The sequence below is a fragment of the Orbicella franksi genome, chromosome 10 (genome assembly GCF_964199315.1).
Source record: "Orbicella franksi chromosome 10, jaOrbFran1.1, whole genome shotgun sequence".
In the NCBI taxonomy this organism is placed as follows: domain Eukaryota; kingdom Metazoa; phylum Cnidaria; class Anthozoa; order Scleractinia; family Merulinidae; genus Orbicella; species Orbicella franksi.
In genome coordinates this window covers 5,948,925-5,972,145 of record NC_138154.1, presented here as the reverse complement: position 1 = coordinate 5,972,145, position 23,221 = coordinate 5,948,925, and the positions used below count along the sequence as shown (strand labels likewise).

The 23,221-nt window shown below is 38.3% G+C and overlaps 2 protein-coding genes across 2 annotated transcripts in view; both read right to left on the bottom strand.

The window, feature by feature from the left end:
• The window catches only part of LOC145501088 (uncharacterized), a 461,598-nt gene that overhangs the window by 94,146 nt on the left and 344,231 nt on the right, over positions 1-23,221 (bottom strand). The window lies entirely within an intron of this gene.
• Positions 1,466-3,792, bottom strand: LOC145500540 (uncharacterized). Its single transcript, XM_081480064.1, has one exon. It carries the CDS (start codon positions 3,790-3,792, stop codon positions 3,370-3,372), a length of 423 nt encoding a protein of 140 aa, XP_081336190.1. The 3' UTR covers positions 1,466-3,369.

Sequence of the window (23,221 nt, the reverse complement as noted above, 5' to 3'; positions counted from 1 at the left end):
CTTTTACCATCCTTTTTTCAGCAGTAAGCGTTACAAACTTATTTTTAACAAGGAATTGTGTTGCTGATTTATTTTCTCCCAGGTGTAGAGAGCTTCCTTGTAGAAGGCAAGTGGTATTTCAAATTTACGTGCTTTTAAGTCGAAATTGCATTGAAGTAAAAATAATCCTCCGACATCCCTTAGGTAGCTCAATGGTATGTGGCTCCAACTTGAAGTTGCGTTACTGTTGTTAAGTCTTTTTATGCAAGAAACTTTAAGTACAGCGTTGATTATTTCGAAATCAGGCATATTCAGTCCGCCTTTTTGTTTCGGACCGATCATGGTCTTTTGCTTTATTTTAGCTTTTTTGTTCCACACAAATTGGGTAATTGCTTGATTTACCATTGTGATAAATTTCAAAGGAAAAGTGAGCACTGATGTGTTATATACAAGTTTAGAGATCGCAAGAGATTTTAAGATCGTTATATGGCCATATAATGTGAGGTTTCTAGGGTACCATAAGTTAAGAAGTTTTTTCATTGAGTTCAACTTTTGTTCAAAGTTTTTCTGATATGCAACTTCATCATCATGTGAAAAGTGAATACCTAAAGGGAGTACTGAGTTGGAAGGCCAAGCTATTCCGAGGGGTTCTGTTGTATTGTTTCTGTTCGCGCCTAACCACAATCCTTCAGTTTTGCTTTTGTTAATCTCTAGACCTGAACATTCCTGAAAGTTTGACAATAATTGGAACAAGTTAGTTGCAGATTTTAAGTCAGAAACAAAGGCAGTTGTGTCGTCGGCATATTGAGAAAGTTTAAATTCTTTGTTATGTATATTAATTCCTTGAATAGATTTATCATTTCTAATAGCAGTGGCTAGAATTTCAGCACATAGAACAAATAAAATGCCTGAGAGTGGACAGCCTTGACGAACGCCCCTCTCAGGTTTGAAAAACTCAGACGCATAACCATTGTTTATGAAGCAACTTGAGCAATCTGTGTAAAAGGTTTTTATCCACTTTTGAATGCTTGGACCGAAGTTAAAAACTTGTAAGGTCTTGTAAAGAAAATTCCAGTCGACAGTGTCGAAGGCTTTCTTGAAATCAATGAATATTGCCATCCCAGGGATGTTGTCTAATTCAGTTACCTTAATGATATCCATAATGAGTCTAATGTTTTGACCAATATAATGCTCTTTAACATAGCTGGTCTGATCGTCATTGATTATTCTGGGAAGAACTTTTGAAATCCTATGAGCTATGGCTTTAGTTGCAATTTTGTAATCAACATTAAGTAGTGTTAGCGGTCTCCAGTTTTCAAGGTGTGATTTATCCTTTCGTTTTTTGGGTATTACTTTGATAATTTCTTGCTTTTGCATTATATTTAAATGTTGTTGTTCGAACCCGGAATTTAGACTTTGTACCAACTCTTCGCCCAGCATCGGCCAAAAATGTAAATGGAACTCTACTGAAAGTCCGTTGGTTCCAAGACATTTGCCCTTGGCGCACTGCTCTAAAATATGAAGACATTCTTCATTAGTGAGTGGGAGCTCTAGTTCATTTTTTAGTTTCATCTAGCTTAGGAAGATTAGGATCCTCAAAGAATTGTTTGTACTTCAAAGTGTTACACGACACTGCAGTATAGAGATCTTTATAGAACATCTTTCCTTGTTCTAGGATTGCATTCGGAGAAGTGATTTCTCTATCATCGTTTGTCTTCAATTTGGAAATATGCATCTTAAAATGCTGTCTTTTTTCTAAATTCAAGAAATACTTAGTGTTCTTTTCGCCTTGTTCATGCCAGCGTGTTCTGCTTCTTATTATTGCGCCTTTTGTTCGATATTCTGCGATGATAAAGTTTTAAAATGCTCTCTTTTGATTGCTCCGTCTTCAGCAAGTTCATCAAATGGTCAATTTGGGCTTGAAGCTTTTTTTCTGTATTTCTGCGCTCTCTATTTTTCCATTTTGTATATTGGACACAGAAGCCTCTCACTTCCATCTTTATCATATCCCAGTAAAAACCTTTATCGTCTAGATAGTTGTGCTTTGTTTTGAAATCTGGTATCCTGTTAGAGAGTTCCTGTATGAATTTTTCATCACCCAGCAGAGAGTTGTTTATTTTCCAAAATCCCAGGCCTCGTTGAATATATTCCTTTGATTGCAGATTAAAAATAATTGCGGAATGATCAGACAATGTGTAATTAACAATTGTAGTCTTTCACAGAGTTTGACAAGCCAGTAATCCAGCCTGCATTGTATTTTTAGAGAATTATTACGCCATGCATATTGTGACTGATTGGGGTTTTGACACCTCCACACATGTTGTAGGTTGTAGGCTTTGCATAAATGTTTGATTGTGCTAATTACTACTTTTTTCCTTTCAATAGAAGTTCCGCCAGTTTTGTCTATAGGTGCTAGGGAGCAATTAAAGTCGCCCCCTAGAACAATTTGCATATCAGTGTATTCTCAAAGGGTGTCATCGAGCTTCGAAAAAAATGTTTTTTGACTGTTATTATCGTTTGGGCTGTAAATATTGCAAAGTAAAAACATAGAATCATACAGTGAGACTTCTAGCAGTATATACCTTCCTTCTTTATCAGCTATAAAGTTTTCAATGCGAACATCTAATTTCGGATTAAAAAGGATTGCAACACCTTTTGAATGATTTGTCCCATGGCTAAAGAAAAGATTCCCTCCCCATTCTGACTTCCACATTGCTTCTACATTTTCTGTAGAGTAAGTTTCTTGTAGGAAGATCACATCAAATTTATATTTGTGGAGCCATCTGAAAAGTTACCTTCTTTTTCTTGATTGGTTTAAACCTCTTGCATTGAGTGAGCAAAACGAAGCTTTAAACGGTGTTGTCATATCCTGTTTTTGTGTGATTTTTTTTCTACTGATTTTAGGGAAGCCTTCATGGTAATCCGAGTTGTGATATTTGACCCATATTTGGATTGTAATAAGATTATGCCATCCTTGAAGCTTGGCTTAAGCAATTGAGAAAATGCATAGTTGTTTCTTCCAAGATTAATTAAGTATAGATGCTTACTTGTAGGTATTACTGCATTACTAGATAGTTGCCAAGAGACCTGTAGAAGAAATATTAACGCGCGAACAAAAATTTTAAAAACTACAAAAATACTAAACACACGTGAGCGACAGAAAAGCGCCAGTTTGTGGGTAAAACTAGCGTGGTGAAACTACTCTGCCGAGAGCCGAATCAGCAAAGGAGGGCAAGGGAGCTGTATTATAAACTGACTAAATGGACAGACTCTCTTGAATATATAACCGTAAACCGAGTAGCACATAACGACCTGTGTTCTGAATTCCTATTTGTGTTGTATTTTGCAGCAAGACAGAAAAGGTCACATATGTTAACTAATAACAATTATTTAAGGAGATTTAAATTTGGTAGGAATATTGTCTACATGGTAAACTGCGTTGTTCACCATAAGATTTCTGTCTACTACTTTGGCATTCAAACCTTTTTCCTTGGCCTTGAACATGGCTTCGATGAGAGTTTTCCTCTCCATCTGGATCGCTCTCGCGTAATCTTGCGTAATGTAGATGTCTTTGTAATTTTCTGAGCTCTTCAGTTTGTTCTTTGCCTTTAGAACTTTCTCTCTATCATCTCTCAGCAGAAATCTAACAATTACTGGCCTTGGAGAAGCCTTGTCGACATCGTTGGATCGAGCTTTTCCAATTCTGTGGGCCACCTGTAGCTGCATGTGTTCTGTGTTAATGTTAAGTTTGTTTTCGATTAAATCGTGAATTGTGTCGATACAATTTTCGCCGGGTTGTTCCGGAATATTCATAAATCGTAGGTTCTCTCTTCTTGAATAAGTTTCAAGAGCAATTACTTTTTCCTGTTCCTCTGCCAGCTTTGTTTTAAGATACTCTATTCTTTGTGTTGGTCGTCAAGTTGCGATTGTCTTCTATTGAGTTGTACTATTTCAGCACTCTGGCTGTCCAAGTCGGTTTGAAGCTTTTTTCTTGAAGCACAACTGGCCTTTGATTCTTCTTGGATATCTCCGATGGCATCCCACGCAGCCTCCAGTGATTTCTCCATTTCTTTCATTGTGATTTTGACACCTTCGATCTCTGCCTTGAGTTCACACCTTAGGGTTGCCATTTCTGTTCTTAAGCTTCCGAAATGATCTTCCATTCTGTTGTCAATGTGATTTAGCTTGTCCAGCAATTGCAAGAGTGTGACTGGGGTTTCGAGAGTCTCGCTGTCTTCCATTTCTTTGCTGTGAAATTTATTTCTCTTCGGTGAAGGCGGAGAGTTCATCAAGGACGAAGAGCCTGTTGATCGCTCAGCACGCTTTGCCATGCATCAGCGATAGTAAGTATCGAAATTAGCCACGGCTTCACTAGTGTAGGTTTTTTCTCCAAATATAACGTCTTGCTTTGCACTAAAGCAATATTTTAGGGAACACGGCCTCCACGTAGATGTCAAGTTACGGAGCCGCGAAGATACGTCCGTTGGCCATCATACTCGGCCCAGTCTTAAAAAAGACTATTAGAAACTCACAAAGATAAAAAAGGTGTGAATTTGTGCTGCATTTGTTTCTATAAAGCAAAACCGAAAATCAGGAGAGTGCCGGGATCTTGCTCCTTTCGCATTTAATGGATGCATAGTTAACTGTGCATCAGCTGTTTTTTATCAGTAAAATACTACTTAGTGAATCATTTAGCCATCCAATTTCCAGGGTGTTGATGGCCCAAATAGACACCATTAAAGATTCGTGGATGTCCGGCATCCCTAATTGCAGTGTCTTGATATCCTTCCAAGTTACACCAGTTTTGAAAGTGTGGTAAGGGGTGGAAGTGTCATTCGTTACGGCTTGAACCTGACGAAAACGAATTTTTGCCAAATTGTAAAAGGGTGAAATTGTGGTAATACGTTTGAAAACGACGTTATTAAAAAAGCAAATCAAATGACTAATAGAGTTGAATTCCTTTTAGTTTAGTTCTCTTTGGGCAGCCAATCCTTGGTAACTCCCGGCTAACACATTTTTAGGCTTTTTATATCAGCTATCAAATGATGGTGATAACCTCAGAAATATTTAGTCTTTTTACTAGTGCCTCTTTGCACTGAGGGAATGCTTCTTGAACTTCCCGTATTCTGGGGAATGTTAGTCGGTCTGTATCAGCTTCCTCGGCTTCTAGGTCAGTGATGAACACCTATTCGGTGTCCACAGTCTCCATTGTTGCCTGAGCGGGCCTACCGAACACACCATTTTTTTGATCAATTTGTTCCAAAGACGTTACCGAAAAAATGCCATCTTCCACCTTCAGCACTCTCCCCAGAAAGAAACAATCGCAGTTACTGTATGTGGCAGTGACAAACATGCCACCCTATACCTGCAAAGGAAAACAGCTCATCAGTAGTAAATTTTTTTCTAGTACATATAAACCATTTGTGAAATCAACATAATTCAATCCTTTCTACGTAGCCGTTCATCCATTTACCTCTTGGCTTTTTGTAGGTTCCTGTTCTTTTCTTTCTGAAACGTCCAATTCTTGGACCCCTCTCGTCTCCACCGTTTGTGGTGGCGTCATATTATTGGTGTCTTTATGGGACATCTGCTGAAGGAATCGGACATAAGTTAAGTTGACAGCAATATTCAAATAGATGACTCACTGATTCTGGCTCTTCGGGTGACTCAACTTTCATTTCCTTCAGGGGTGTGGAGGTACTCTTAAAAGCAATGACAACAATAGGTAGTCAAAGACAATTGCGCTACAGCTATATGGGCTCACTAGTAACAGTGTCATGGTTTATGACACTATATATTTGTCTGCCACTCCCAATCTCAAGGCTAGAGAGCTAAGGTGGTTGGTTCGTTAGAACGTCCGAGTTGGGACCAGGAGGTGCCATGGACTAGCCTTTGCTGTACAAAAGAAAAAACACTAGGATAACAAAGTTAAAGAACCAGAGATGAAAGCTAGTGGAGCCTATTGCATTAATGTTCGTACATCCTGCCAATGCATAGTAGAGACGCTCACAGTTGGTTATTACGTACAAAATTTTAAATCGGTTCCTATGTTCATCTATATAGATCACTCAGCCCTCGACCAAATATTTCCCTAGCCAGACACCTTTACTAGTCAGTATTTACGGATTTCTTTGACTTTCTTGTCTGAAAATGAAGTAGATTAGATTTTCTTCAAAAGTGACACAGACCCTTCCTTCACAGGAATTTGTGAAAGGGACTTTTATTTGGTACAAACGTGTGTCGCTATAAAAGGCAAAAATGAAAAGGTTACTACATGGCAAGCACTCAATTACGTAGCAAATATTTTACTCACAAGTGGTATTAACTGCTTCTCGATTCCTGTGCAGTTTCCGTGAACTTGTCCTTCATCGACATTTATCTAGTAAAGGAGAGTAAATCGACCCATACAGATTGCATGACACTTCTTGTGGGGTATATTACTTGCTCCTTTTAACTTTGGTTGTCATGTGAGTTACGTAGATGTAATGGAAGCAATGTATAAAGGCAACCCTTACTACAAAAGGCATTGGTATGGCGTCTAATAGGGCTCCCACTGTTGATTCCGGTGACGAGGAGAGAACAACGCTAGAAGAGTACTGGTCATCAAGCAAGAGCTTCTTGCCCGACGATAAAGTTATCTGCAGCACGTAAGGGAAACTAACATTTTATAGGCATCTCAGCCTCTCCCAAAGGAGCAAGATAGATTGTAAATAAAATCAAATATGGATAAGCTTACTTCAGTTGACTTTTTTGTCATTTTCCCTGTTGTCTGGGTGGTTTTTCGTTCACTCTTGGTTTGGCCCTAAGAACCAAGACAACTGATTTAATTAATATTTCCGCCTGTCATAAACTAAGTCTTGAGAAGATACCATTCAGTGAACTAGCTTTGGATATAGCGGGTTAGTACAGGATTTTTTTTAGACAAGTCATGTTGAAATCATGTTAGAAGGTCATGCCTCATCAACCTCTCATACTAGCACTTATCGCAACCCAGTAATACTTAAGTGAACTCTTTTTTTACAGCTTGAACACTTACACTACTTACATTACTGATGTTATAATTACATTTACACTTACAATATACTTGTTACTTATACTACTTATACTTACAGTACTTGTACAATTTTTTTTTCTTAAGTGTTTAAAAGAAACAATTCCTCAAAAATTCTCCATGTTTTCTTAAACAGATTGATATCATTCGATTTAAAGGAAATATACTTTTTGGTTTGATATTTCTTTAATAAAATTCTTTCAAAGTCACTGAAAGATGGTTTCGTTCCTTCACACCGGCAAGTCCACAAGTACCTTTTTCCTAAAATGATTATATAGTTTAGCAGATCCATCTCCCCCATTAAAAATCCTAAAATAACCTCGCAATATTCTAAAGAGAGGCAAACGCAACTATTAAGTTTATTTAAAAATTTTTCACATATCTCATTCCAAAACGAAGTAGAAAAAGAACAGTCAAAGAAAATATGAGATATGGTCTCAGTAGTCTGATGACAGAGGGAGCAGTTGGGGTCAGAAATATGGCCTATCTTACAAAGTAATTCACTTGTATATAGAATAGAATTCAGTACTTTATACTGAAAAGAACGTACATAAGGTTCATTTGCAACTCTCAGTGGCATCATGAATGCCTCCGAAAGTTGCGTGTCCTCTAGATTAAATTCTTCTCTCAACTTGGCCCATTTATTTGGTTTTTCATATTTTTGCTTTATAAGAAGATGATAATAATCATGACACTTAAATTTTTCTAAATCAAGGCTATTCTCGAAGTTGGGCTCATGAACATGCAGTTTCAGTGGAACTGATTGCCTTAGACCTGTCCATACTAAGAAGTTGGAGTTCTTCAGTCCTGCATCCCTGACGACATTGAAAGACTCAATATTTGTCATCTCATAAAGCAGATGAGTTGTGTATATGATATTATTATCAAAGAAATGTTTATAGAAGACAGTTTTGCCATCAATCATTATTTCTTTGTTGTTCCATAAAATATACATATGTATATTTTCGGGATCCTTGATTTCTCTTAATTTTGACCACCAATCCAATAGTTCTCGATTGAAAGTTGCAGAAATTGTTAATCAGTTGATATTGTAATTGCACTGAATTAAAAATAACCTTCCTCCGTTTACCAAAAGATGATCAAGATAAGACCTCCAGAAACCAAAGTAATTTGGGTCGACTATTCGTTTTAACCAGCTTAGTCTCAAAGCCTTAACCATATTATCATAATCTAACATTTTAAGGCCACCTTGGTCGTAGGGTCCAAATGTTGAAAGTCAGATAACCTTGTTGTTACCATTCCACAAAATCAAAAAATGAGACTTGAATTCTTTTATGACTTCATGCAGAGTACATATCACCAAACTAGGATAGATCATTTTAGGAAATAAAAGTGTTTTAATAATATTTACCTTCCCGTAAATTGATAATCCTCTTGACTTCCATAGATTTATTGTGTTTTTAATTTTTTTCAACCTCTGAAGTTTTTTTCTACTAATATTTGTACATCAAATGTAATATACATTCCTAAAAATTTGACGCACGTTTTACACTTGACCCCTAGTGGTTCATTTTCACAATTCTGAAGTGACCCAATCCACATTGCTTCTGTTTTTGTTACATTTAGTTTAAGTCCAGATGCTTTCTCAAAAAGTTCAAGCAATCCAAACAAGGCTCACGCTGAGTCCAAGTCTGATAGGACAGCAGTTGTCATCAGCAAATTGCAACAATTTAGTTTCTAAACCAGCTATAGTTATTCCTTTAATATTTTCTTGATTTTGATAGCAATCACTAGGATTTCCACTGCGGTGACAAAAAGGTAAGGCGAGAGGGGGTCCCCTTGCCTTACTTCACGTTTTATATGGAAGTAGTGAGAGCATAAGCCATCGTTTATAATGCAACTTTGAACGCCGTTGTAGAGGATATGAACCCATCTTCTAAAATCTGGTCCAAAATTGAATTTTTCTAAACATTTTTCAAGGACGTCCCATTCTAAGCTATCGAAGGCTTTTTCGAAATCAATAAATAATAAAAGACCAGGTAGTTTCTTAACTTTCATATATTCAATTATATCCAGAATTGAACGTATATTTTCGCTAATATTTCTACCTGGAATATATCCTGATTGATTATGGTGAATTAATCCAGGTAAAAGATGCTTCATTCTTTCGGCGATAACTTTTGAAGCTATCTTCGCATCGATGTTCAGTAGGGAGATTGGCCTCCAGTTTTTAAGATCACAGCAATCTTGGTCTTTTTTCTCAATGAGTGTGATAACCGCCTGGGTTAGTACAAGATGCAATGTTTCATTAATGTAGGTACACAAAAATTGCAGTTCATAATCTGGTGTTACTATTCCTAATTGACTTATTTTCTGTTGATCCAGAGGGACGAAACATCTACTAATCAAATAAGAGACCAAGCATAGACCATTGAGAGCAAAGTGTTACCTTAACCCGCACTCTTGAGTTTTCAGTCTTCAGTTTCCCTTGCTCAGTATTTCCTGTAATCAATTCATACAATTATATCAGTCAGCAAAATCCTGAACATTAGTTACGAGGGGTAGCACCTCTAACAGAGGCTGTTTCGGGAATGTCAGTAAATACTTTGCTCCGCGAATTGGCAAGAAATGCCAGGTTTTGGGATTTTTATCCCAGGATTTGCCAGAAACTTGAGAGGGACAGGAAAAAAAATTGGGACCTACCAACTCATCATTCACTTTGAAAAGCAGTGTTTGATCCAGGTTGGCTTTTGTGGACAACAGTTCATCTTGCAATCTACTGATTACCTAAAAATATCAAAGGCGGAATAGTCTAAACGCTTACTGTCTTTCTCTCAAGAAAATTGAAGGGAACATAATGTGAAGTATTTTTATGGGACAAACCTGCGATTGCTTAGAGAGACTGGCCTGGAGCTAACACACAGAAGTGAAAACCAAAATATGTATACATGTATGTCCGGATTTATGAAAACCATGTTAAAGACTTTGCACCGAAATAGCAGGCATGTTTTTGGAAAATCAGTCAGAAAGTGTAGATAAATATGGCCATGTCGTACTGAAAGTGCTCTCTACGTTGTGTACTCTTAATAGAGTCCATACCATGCCTATACAAGTGTTTTAAGGCTTATCGTAGCTCAAATAACAGCAAATAACTCTCCTGTATGTCTTTTGAGGCCAGGAAGACTAAATTCACCGTCTTTTCATTGAATCATGAATTGTACAATTTAATTAAGAGTGCTTTTAACATGAAATTGGAGTCTAAATCAACACATGTACAGCTATCAAAACCACGGCAGAGGGCTAATCTATGGTTTTCTAAAGGCCTGCATCATCCTAAATGGACTGAACAAGAGCTTCCTACATCGAGAATTGATTGAACTTCAAACAAACAGGGCCATAGTTAGCAGTAAGCGAACACTCGACATGATGTCATTACGTCAATTATCACCTGGAAGCCACGCAAATAAATTTCTTTCGCACTAGCGAACCACAGACAGCTCTGATAGTTAACTAAGCCAAGAATGCCTAAAATTGATAAACCAAGGAAATTCTATTCACAATCAGTGCTTGAACTCATGTTCTTCACTCTGCTGGTGGCCATGTTTTGCTCACAAATAGCAATGTCCCTAATGGCGGAATGGCCGTTTCCAGATTTCAAAAGATTTTTTCTAAGTCTTTAGCCACATCAAAGTTTAGAGCAAATAACGCCAACAGTAGCTAGAAATGTCTAGTTCATTGCACGTCTAAGCCCTAAATTGATGTGGCTAAAGATTTTTGCTGTCTAAAGCAAGCACAACATTATCACCACAGGGCAAATGGCCTACTGTTACGGGACTAAATGCGACCTGTTCAGTTTACACATCTCAAGCCCACCTCACGTACGATAATGCACGACACTTGCTAGCAAATCGTTAGACTTGCGCCTTCACTGGACTTAATGATGTCCTAGGGCAGACTTCCTTCAGACAGCAAATACAGAACAATGATCAGTTGGCTCCTTCTCAGAGTCACCGCATGAACTGAAATTCAGACGAGTGTAGTCTGGGCTTAACTTTACACCGATTGAAAAGGGGAGGGGGGTGGCGCTGAATAATGAAAAAAATAGAGAAATAAATGAAACATGCAGCAAGAAGTGCTCTACATTTTATGCTAGGTAAGATTTACAAGCGGTTGCCATAAGGAAAGCAAAAAGATAAATAAATAAAGAATAATAGTAAAAAATAAATAAAAACTGCTTGATTTCATTAACACTGTTTTCATAAATCCAGACATATGTATAAATTATATAATTTTTTATGAATTTGGAACTGTATCCCTGATAATTAGAGAAAACTTCCAATACATGCTTTTAAGTTAAAAATAGTCTTTTATTCTTCAATCTTGAAAAGCAGGATATTTATGCAGACATAGTCACCCTTATTGATGAAATAAGAAAGATATCATCTTAAACTATTTCTTTCTCCACCTAGTTACCCTTCTGTTCTCTACATGTTTGCAACACTTCTTTGCATTTAGATATTATTTATTATTTTCATCTATTACTTTTTATTTATTGCTACTCAGAGTTTCATGCTTCTTGCGAAGCAATCATCAGGCAACTGCCAAAAATGATAGTTATAAAGATATTTGAAAATAGAGAACATTGCATACAAGCGGTGGCGAATCATTAATTAAGTGATGACAGTTTTCAGCAGGAATTTCTTAGAATGTCTACACCCACCCTTTAATGGCCTTGCAGTCTCAGTTGGATGAAACACATCACATGGTTCCTCAAAGAGCATTTAAAACTAACCTTTTCGATGTTTCTTTGCAAGTCCTCGTTTTCTCCCCTCCCTTTCATATTGCTCTCTCCAATGCTATAAAACATAAGTTTATTTGTCATATCAATGGGAAGTTTAAAATAGCCATCAGGAGAATAACGACATGATTCCATGAAGAGATAGCAGGACTGGTGACATAACCACGTGAGAAAAGAGAACACTATTTAACAATTTTTACTGCTCTCCCCTATAACTATATAGAAACTAAGAATGGGGTCAAAAAGTCTTTTTCCATTGCAGCATCCTCTTTGGGAGAACAGAGTCAATTCTCCAGTTAATAGAATGCTCCTTCGTTTTTAGGGTTTATCACATTAGGTTACACCCTCGCCACAACCGCTATGGCATGCTGTTTCTAAAATTCCTAGATGCGCCCCTGTTAGTGCAGATTACCCAACAAATGGTTAGCAAAGTCTAGGCAAGGGCCAGCCCTGAAGTGTTAGACAAACTATGTGCAATATATTCCTACATTATCCATTTCGGAACTAGTATGTTTGAACTCAGCATCAAACTCACCTGTCTGTGGTCCTCGCTGTCAATAAAGGAGGACAGTGACAGAAATCATTAAACAATGCTTGACAATCGTATTTCTACAGTAAATTTTTGCCTTTAATGTTAGACCTACTCACAGTTGTGGGTGCCTTGTTCAAATGGGTGACAGTAGTGGCATTGCCGTCCAGAATTTGGCATAATTTGCCACACTCTTCATCCTCAGTCATTCTCTTCTGGATACACTTAAACACGTACTGTGTTACTGAACCAGATCGCGTGCAGCGGTTTGCATTGGCTGCAATTTCCTTAAACTTGCTGAAATTACGGTTGCTGAGGGTTGCTATATGTTCATATTTATGAAGATCTTAAAAAAAAACAGAGAAATCTAAAAGCTCTACCCGTACCATACTACCACAACAAACTTCTCCATTTGGATACTGTAACAAGTAGCTTAGATTAATTCTTTATGTACTATTTCCAAAACGAGAGCGAGTGTTTTATCAGGGTATCCAAATACCGAGAAACAAATGAAAGCACTCGGCCTACGGCCTCGTGCTTTTATTGTTTCGAGGTGTTTGGATACCCCGATGAAACACGAAGCACAAGTTTTGGAAATAACTTATCATGATCACTCTTAAAGAAATAAACAAAGACTTCCAATTAGAATTGTTTGCTGTCTAACATTCCTTCCTCGATAATTTCAATATCAATGATATTTTTTACCGGCATAATTAATTTGCATTTATGGTGCGATTTAATTTATTCTGAGATGTGAAAGTTGCTGGGGTTGCCACCATTTACAAGTTGTTGTTCAGTCAGGATGTAAATCGCAAGAAAGTCGTTCGAGAGATTTCGGTAGCCGAAAAGTGTGGAGGATGAGAAGAAAAGTGTTGATAATGCAGTACCGAAATCAACAGCTTATAAAGCCAAATGGTCGTGTAAGGTTTTCGAGGAATGGAAACCGCATCAATTAGTGAAGTCCTGTACTTTGGAACCCGGCGGTCTTTTTACCACGAAACTTTGGAAAAACTTTGGAAACGGCCATTACAGATATGCCTGTATGTAGTCTCGACTACCAGCTGTCGAAGTTTGTTCAAGAAGTAAACAATTCTTCTGGGGAACATTATCCTTCCCGATAGTTGTACTCGATTATTTGCAGACTGAAGCGCCACCTTTCTGATGTAAATGGAAGTGCTGCATTGAACCCTTTGGACATGTCCGACCGAAGGTAAGTTACATTTTTTGGGGATAAAATTTGGTTTGCGTAAACTACTTGTGTGCATTGTTTTTAATACTACTTTTTTTCTTTCGCTTTCTTAGGTTTGACATTTCGGCATGTTTTGGATGCAGAAATGAAAGAAGCAACGCAAATGGGTGTGACTTTGAAAACAAAGCTTACTTCTGAGTAATAAATATTCATTGATTTTGTGCAAGTTGTCATTGTGCATATTTTAGTGGTATACACCACTCTCACTGGAGAGTGGTATACCGTTTTTCATTGGGTATCCAAACACATGCACATGATGTGGTATACATCTTGTGGTTGGTAGTTGACCTTATGGATTATTAATGAGTTTGAGAAGTTGTGTTTATCACTCCTGATTCATGCAAAGATTAATGTAACAATAGTTATAATCTAATGCCACGAGCATAGAAGGATTCACCTTCACAAAAAATAAATGATGCTGTTGCTTGCCTTCCATCTTCCATCTTTTGATGTAGTTTCAGACGAGCTTCGATTTTGCTTTTCTTGCAGTTTGCTGCTCTCAAATGCTGCTAGTCTGGTTGTCTGAAGTTTATGATTATTTATGTTGAGATAAACAAAGGAACTGATCTCCACTACGATGATGGAAGAGAATTGCACCACTGGAAACAGGACGATATGTGAAACACGTAAAGGCAGAAAACTGTTTTGGAACAAACTAATCTCAATGGTTTATTTGATTGTGGTTAATTTCGTGGATAACGGTTCCCCTAGTAAGATGTAAATGATGTGTGTGAAGCTTCAACTGGTGCTCTCTGAAAATTGCTTGATTCTTGAGCTGCAAAGTGTAGCAAATGATAATTTTTTCCACATACACAATCTGAGTTCCTGGGGTTCTTCCGCTTCCGTTTAAAAACATGGCCGGCACAGAATCTGGGGCACAGAATCACGGGAATGAAATCTAATGTCATTTCATTTGTCGCAGTTGTGAATGTAGATAATTTTACTGTATCAGTTTTATGTGGATTCACTTTTTTAGCTTAGCTTTTCGAACATTTGATCTGATTAGACCATGTTACTGTAATCATCATATTATTTTCATTCGATCCTAATTTTTAGAATTGTAGAATATTCTTGTGTGAAGCGCATACGATCACCTCGTCATGCTAGTATGCGCTTTAGAAATCGTATTTTTCGGCCTTGCACAAATGTGTTTGTGGACTTAGTTTTGGGTATCACGCAACTGCCTACATGGACCTGTTTGTCAGAATCACTCAACTGGATAAATGAGATTATTTTACCATCAATAATAGATTGATGGATTGCACCCTCAAACGAGCAGTTGTAAAATAAAGTCATGCCAGCGCCTTGCATCGTGTTCCATTTTGTTACAGACCTTTACCTGTTAAGTTGCATTACAATGCACATTCTGTGCTGATTGCTTGAAAACAAAAACCAGCTACACGATAAAACCTAGTTATTGACTTGATAAAGAAAGCTAAGTTTGGCTGAAAATGATCTCTGGGGTTTCCCACAGTGTGAAGAATGTAAATTATCAGAGAGCTGTATTTTCCTGTCATTAAAACAGCTACTGAGTATTTTAAAAACTCATTGAACAAAGGATCTTAGTTAAATTAGAACTGTTTATTTAAGGACGTTTTCCATAGTCACAGTATTGAAACTGGTTGATTCCCAGAAATCTGGCGCTGGACTCACCAAGCGCCGAAAGAAGCTGTAACCTGGCGGAAATCGAACAGCTGCTAAAAGAGTTATGTACCTTAATCACAGCGTAGCCTATTGTTTGTTGCTAATCCTTTTTATGGTCCATTAATATCAACTGAAGCATACCTTTGGTATTATAACATCTTGAAAATTGGCCTTCCACATGTTGCGGAACTGGCTGTACCCTACAGGTTTACCATCCTTGCGATGCTTCTTCATTTCTTCCTCATACATCCTGGTAGGTAGGTAGGTAAAACTTTATTTATGCAGGGTGGCCCATTCAGCACAGTGGCTGGTATCCAGAGGGGCCCTGCTAAATACAATTTCTAAAAATATAAAACGTCTAATAGTATAAAATAGTTATAAAAATAGAGTTAAAAAAAAAAACTAACGTCTAGTAGTTAAAATAGTTATATAAAAAGAGTTTAAAAAATTGAAACGGATTACAAGCATGAACTGGTAGGAAAAAAATAGATATCATAAATTAGGTGCTATAAATAAAATGGGCTTTGACAAGATTTTTAAAAGAGGAGAGTGATACAGCTTGTTGGATTTTACAAGGTAGTGAATTAAAAAGGGCTGTGCCAGAAAGTCTAAAAGTACGTTTGCCAAGGCTAAGTTTAGGTTTGGGTAGATGGAGGTCAGCCTTCCTTCGAGTGTTGTAACCATGTACATTGTAGTTCCTAATGAAATAGTTACTTAAATACTGAGGAACTAAGTTATGCAAACATTTAAAAACTAAAACACATTTGTGGATTTTACGGTTCATTTCTAAGTCAGTCCACCCTAAAACATTAAAAGTATCTCTAGAAGAGTCACGCTTGAGAATGATACGGGCAGCACGGTTTTGCAACTGCTGCAGACTTTTGCTGGAGCCAACAGACAGTTCACCCCAAGCAGTGTCAGTATAACTTAAGATTGGCTCAATAAGGGTATTGTAGACACACTTCGCTGCTTTAAGAGTGAGGCAAGATCGTATGCGTGCTAGAAGTCCTAGACACTTATGAACTTTTTTACGAGTAGTGTCTATATGCTCTTTCCAGTGAAGCTGTTCATCGAGCATAGTCCCAAGGTAAGTGAACTTCGTCACTCTCTCTATGTCCTTGCTTTGAATCTGCAGGACAAAGTCTGAGGTGGTTTGCAGCAGTTGTCTTGTTCCAAAGAGTAACCCTTTGGTTTTGCTCTGGTTTAGTATTAGCTTACTGTTCACCAACCACTGCTCAACACGGTTGAGGTCTTCTTGTAAATTTTCCCTGATGTTGCTAACCGCAGATCTAGAATAATAGATAACAGTGTCATCCGCATACATGCTAATCGATGAGTGCAGTAAACATTGAGGCAAATCGTTTATGTGTATCACAAATAATAGAGGCCCCAACAAGTAACCCTGAGGAACACCGAAGTCGAGAGGAAGGCTGGATGATAACTCCTTTCCATATTGAACTCGCTGCGAGCGGGTGGTGAGATAGTTTCTGAACCAGCCGAGACTGTGCCCTCTAACTCCATAGTGCTCTAGCTTGTGAAGGAGACATTTGTGGTCAACAAGATCAAAAGCCTTTTTTAAGTCAATAAAGGCAGCGCCAGTCAACTGTTGTTTGTCCATGTGTTCTAATACATGATCAACCAAGTGGACAACCGCGGTTTCGGTAGACTTTTCTTTAATAACACACTTTTTCTTTGGTCAAACAGGATGGTAGGTGCTTTTTCTGTTCATTGGGCATCTGTCAGCCATTGTCTTTGCAAACTTTTCAAACCACGTTTTGGCAGATAAAAATGCTTTCGATCTTCCATAGCATCCTGGCCGTGCACTTGCTGCTGTCATTCACCCATTTTCAAAGTCTTTCTTGAGATTAAAGAACCTGAAACACAGTGCGATAGGAAAGGGCTATAAGTTAAAGCAAGGTAAACTTTGAAGCACACAACATCAAAGTCGGCTGAGTTAGCAAGCTGTTCACACTGTAATTTATATTGTGAGATATCTCACCTTCCATTACTTATACCATAACATCTTTTCCAGTCTTCTTGACAAACACCTTTCCCATTCACTTCGTACTCGTTGAACGGCTTTCCAGTATCTTTGGTATTCTTATTGAAGTAGAGGTAGTCCAGGATCAACACCCTCTGTTCTTCCTCCGTCTTCTCCCAAAATAAATTTAAACACTCTTCAACCTCCTCGCAGGCCGAAACAGTTGTTAGATATTTATTACTGCAACCTTGTTTCCCTGATAGAAGTTGATTTACATAAGAGCTGCTGGTAAATTGACTTTTCTTTGTTTTTCTCTCCTGAAGGGGTCCTTTTTGTTTTTCTCTACTTTTTGCTGGTTTGACGACTATGATTTCATCTGAAGAAATTTCACCCTGGGGAGAATTTTTAAAAGGAACACACCTTATTATTCAGCTAATAAATTTCAAATGTGACATAAAAGAGTCTTTATAGTAGACATCGTCTTAACTTGTTAGCTAATTAGAAACCCAAATTCACGGACCCAGCTTTTTACCCTTTACCTCACGTCACTGCAACTACCGGTATGGTTGCCTCACTTGGTAAATAAGAGGCAGGTATGTGGTTATCTTCAGAATTCTTTTAGATGGTTTTTTCCTTGCAGAAATGTTTTTATTTTCTCATATCACACTCAGAAGAACATAGACTACTAACTGCATTGGTGATACTTTCAGAGTCAGAGCTCTCTCATATGACTTCTCTGATTTGCCTCCATCCTTGTTGTCTTCTGATCCCTGTTGTGAGCAATTGTAATGATATTAGCGATTCAGTTGAAGTTGTCACGCGTTAAATTTCCAGGTTAATAAAGTGTGCTACAAGAAACCTGAAGAAACAAAATTTGAGGCGTACAGATCGGATGTATTTCTCAGTCTATGTCAGTTGCAAGTGACCTCAATCCACTAGGTCAAAGATAATAAAAAAGGTAAAATCTGCATACGAGCCAAGTGGCCCATCAGGCTGGAGCTTATCCCAGTTTCTGTAGCATGAAGCGACTAGGAGTATTTCTACTCCCCCCTGGATGGGATGCTAGTCCATCGCAGGGTTACTCCCAGCATTAAGTTCGCCAGTACCCATTTATACACCTGGGTGGAGAGAGGCACTGTGAGAGTAGTGTCTTGCCCAAGAACACAACACAAAGTCCCTGGCCAGAGCTCGAACCCGGACCGCTCAATCCGGAGACGAGCGCATTAACCATGAGGCCACCACACCTCCCACAATAGATACAGTGTAAACAGTCAGATTTTACCGCTGACAATTAATTCATTATTTGCTTCAATTCCGGTTGGTTTTCACAAATAAAACTAGAATAAGTACAGTCCATTGCTATGTTCACATTTTCAAAGTGGGCATCACTGGGCTTACTTATCAACTTCATTTTTCTTGTCAACGTAACTTCTGTAACACGACGACTGTCTTAACTTACACTTCTGCAACTGCTGCAACCTCCCCTGAGCTGTAGAATATCTATCTTTCTATGGCAGGTGTACTTATGAAAAATAAAATGTAAAATAGAATGAGTTATCACACTCATGCAAAAGACTTAAAAAGTGTATATACCTGATATACGCCATCATATTGATCTTCTTGTCGAAGTAAATCTCTTTGTTTGGCAGAGATATAAAACCTCTGCTGTGGGACAAACGGAACACTCCTCATGATCACCGAAAACACAGTTGGTTCAGATCCCATTGAAAGAAGCAGGGGCATTTTTACGTCTCCATCTTCTCGATCATCACCACCGTCTCTGCTGCCAGTAGCTAACAGGGATGGTCTTCGTATAGAACGCACAGAAGAGGCCGAGAGTCATTGCCGTCCAATACTCTATCAACCCATCGTACAAGATGATTATGGACCTTGGCTATCAAGGATAATCAAGTACCCCTGTTCATTGTTCATTGTCTTTTTCAATTGCAAATATAACAGGAAAGGTATTAATACATGAAATCAGTTAGGAACTGCCTAAGCCACAAGAAATAAATGAGAGGTTCAGTGTCACATGTGTTTTCCTGACTTCAGGTAAATTGTTTCACGAAGTGTGGTGTATGCACCATGATAAAGGAGCACATCCACAAGCTGAAAGGAAAGGCCCGTAGGGTGACATGGATAGAGAAAAAAGCCATTCATCTCCAACAGCAAGCGTAAGTGACAGACTCAATACGACACGCGGTTTACTGTTTGACCATTGATTGCGAACCATGATGCCTTTTCTGTTTGTAACACATGTTTTTGAATGAATTCACATAGATTTTTCTCATCAAAGATACATTGATCTCGGAATGTACAAAATTTACACTTCTGTCTTCTGCGGTGAGACACTGAAGAATTGTGGCTCGGTTTGGCCTTTTCCATTAAGGAGACGCCAAAAAAGTGCCGGCTAGGTTTATTGTAATTATGGAGGTGTGGTATTCAAGTAATAATGATGATGATGACAATGGTAATGATAATGATAATAATAATGATAATAACAATAGTCATCTTTCATGAAGTCATTAACTTTCTTCATTTAAGAAGAACATTTCAGCTTTACACCCACTTAGCACAAATTAAACTATGATATCTCAAAAACTAATTACCGTATTTATTCGCCTATAAGTTGATCCCGGCTATAAGCCAAGACCCCAAACTTGAGAGAACTGACGATGGGCTTAAGCTTGTCAAAAAAAATTGGAAAACTCTCAGCTATAAGCCGAGACCAAAGTTTCGCAGAAAAATTTTACCTTTGAAACGTCCCTCTGAGGAAACATATGTTGATTGTTGAACGAATAAACACAACCAAATGAATATTCAAAAGTTTATTGTAAGCAGTTAGCGAATTAGTGAGAATGTGAATATCAATTGATCCTAACTAGTCTATAAGTACAGCTGAACATAATGAATTCCACCATTCAGACTAAGTCTCAAACAAACGCTTACCAAAATTATCAGTTTACATATCGTCCATGATCGTATTCATCATGCCAAAAGTTCGCCGTACTTCTTACAACATGGCTTTTAAGCTCAAAGTTGTTGCTGAAGCTGAGGCTGTTGAAAACAACTCAGAGATCGCCCGAGATTACGGGATTAGCGAGTCGATGGTTCGTCGACGGAGAAGAGACCAGGCGAAGCTTTTCAACGGCGAGCTGAAGATGTCTGCGAAACGAACAACGTATCCAGAGCTAGACCAGCAGATGTTGGAATGGTTTTCAGACCAAAGAGAGCAAGGTGAGTACTCATTGTTTCATGTCAAATCGGATAAACATTTCATGTAGATTCAATTGATTTTTTATGATCGAAATCGATCAAAAAGTTTTCCCTCGATCTCTTCACACGAGCGAGTGCACGTGAGTTTGTTTGTCGACCTGTGGGAACCAACGCTTGTGATTGGCCAGATTTAGAAATCGTCATAACAAATTAACAATGCCTGTCAACGCAAAGTGAACAGAACACTTTGCTTGATCACTTCGTTCGCTTGAATGTTTATTAATCCTGGACGGTTTTATTTTTCACAGGTATTGCCGTGAGTGGACTAATGCTGCGCCTGAAGGCAAAAGAACTGTCCACCGATCCTCCGTTTAAAGCTTCCCTTGGCTGGTACCAGAACTGGAAACGATGCCACTCAGTAAGCCTTCAAACAAAAACAACACTCGCCCAGCGACTACCTGAAGACCTAGAAGAGAAAATTGTCCAGTTCCACTGGTTTATCATCGCAGCCAGACGATGAACAGCTTATCCCCTGTCCCGAATTTACAACATGGATGAGACGCCAATGTGTTTTGAACTTCCTTCAAGCTGAACGCTAGAGTTCAGTGGTAGTAGAACTGTGCCTGTTAAATCTTGCGGAGCAGAGAAGCAAAGCTTCACCGTAACTCTTGGCATCGCTGCAGATGGGGCCAAACTTCCTCCCAAGGTCATTTTTAAAGGCGTCCGGACTCCACAAGACCTCGTCATTCCTGATTCTCTCCATGTTTCCTTTGACAAAAAAGGATGGATGGATGAGCCAGGTTTTCAGTACTGGATTCGCCAGTGTTTGCTGAGGAACCCTCGCAACGAACCGTCACTGCTAGTGTGGGATTCGTTCAGAGCTCACCTAACCGATGCCGTCAAAAGCGATCTCAACGGTTCAACATCGACGTAACAGTCATCCCTGGAGGTCTAACCCCCATTTTGCAGCCCTTGGATAAATGCTTGAATAAGCCATTTAAAGATCACCTCCGGAAAAAGTACTTGGCGTGGATGATCACTGGGCCATTTCAGTTCACCCCGGCAGGAAAGAAGAAGGCGCCAACTAGAAATCTTGTCCTTCAATGGATTAAAGAAGCATGGCAAGAGATTCCAGAGGAGATGGTAAAGAAGTCTTTTAAGAGCTGTGGAATTTTCAATGCCATGGACGGAACGGAAGACGACACAATCTACTCCAAGGACTCACAGGAACTCGATGATGATGAAGAAATGGAGGATGAGTTCAAAATGGACAGCAAAGACGAGACTGATGGCAAGTAAACTTTTAGTTAAAAGCTAATAACTATCACACACAAACGGTTCCTTTAGGAGCCACCAATTATATAAAAGTTCAATGACCAACATTTTACGACTTGTTTTTGTTGTGTTTTACTATAATTTCATGAAACTGACTTGGCTATAAGCCGAATCAGAAGTGTCTATGATGCTTTTCACTTTGTTGATGACACTTCCAAGAAAAAAATTATTCAAAACTCTCGGCTATAAGCCAAACCCCGCTTTTCGGAAAAAAATTCCCAAAACTGAGTAAAATTTTTTGCAAAAATCGCTCGGCTTATAGGCCAATAAATACGGTATTTGCTTTACATTTTATGATAGACGGGAAGACAGAAGTATTATAAACACCAAAACAAAGCAAGAAAGATGTCTGACATATACATGTCTGTTATCACTGACGGGATGGATTAATCAAAAACTAACATCCCACATTTCAAGGTGAAATCCAAGATAAGTTTGTTTCAACACTGTCTTTGAAGATATCTGAAGAAGAACGAATGCCAAAAGGCCATTGGTTCACATAATTAGGGACCAGGGTCATTAGTACTTTGAAAGTACCAGGCAGAGTGATATTATGTTTTGTAGTGTAAATAAATGGTTAAGAATATTCTTTATGATGGTAAGTAACAAACTCTGTCTCACGTCAACAGCTGGAAGGAGAACACGCTGAATTTATGACAACCCATGTAACCAGTGTTTTGTCTCACGGACATAATTTGGCTTGGACTTTCATTGATTTACTGAGATGGCCTGCTGAAGCCAATCCTACCATAAATGTCCTGTTGACTGTGCTTAAGGTTATCGTTGATCAGGTATGTTAAATCATTATTTGTGAGTGGATCATGTTATTTCTCAACAAGTATAAATGCAGAAATTAAAACTGAAGGACCTTGACATGATCCATTTTTCACATTTCTTTCTCGGAGGTTGGGAGTCTTGTGGTGGTGTTGTATTGGCAGATGGATAATTACTTCCGAGACTGCAAAAATATATATTCTGGGATTCTGTACCTTCTTAGTCATGGCAAGGGTTTTTAAAAAGGTGAGAAAATGTATCTTCAGAAGCCCGACATTCCTTAGTCTAACGCCTATGAAATCCTCAAATGAAGTGCAAATTTTTAAGTGCCAGTGAACGCTTTGATAAAAATTTGAAGCGAAAAGGATTAAGGTTTCTTGCAACTGTTTACTGATGGATTTTGTCAAATCAAGATAGCTTGAAAGATGAATTCAAACTTCTTCCTTATATTACTGCATTTCCCCATTTCATTTAAAATAAGGTAACTTTGATTGCGTTTGGAAGTCTGTTTACCAAAGTAGTTCATGTTTGATTAAGTTATTCTGCTCCACTTGCAGGTGATGAGGCTGCAGTTTTCTGACCTGGGTTGTTTTCAATCTGCTTACATACCTTGCTTTTTCAGCCTCTGAAACCTTCAATGGACAGTTTTGGCTGATACCAGGATACAGGGTAAAAAAACGTTGGCAACTTCTTTAACTATCTGT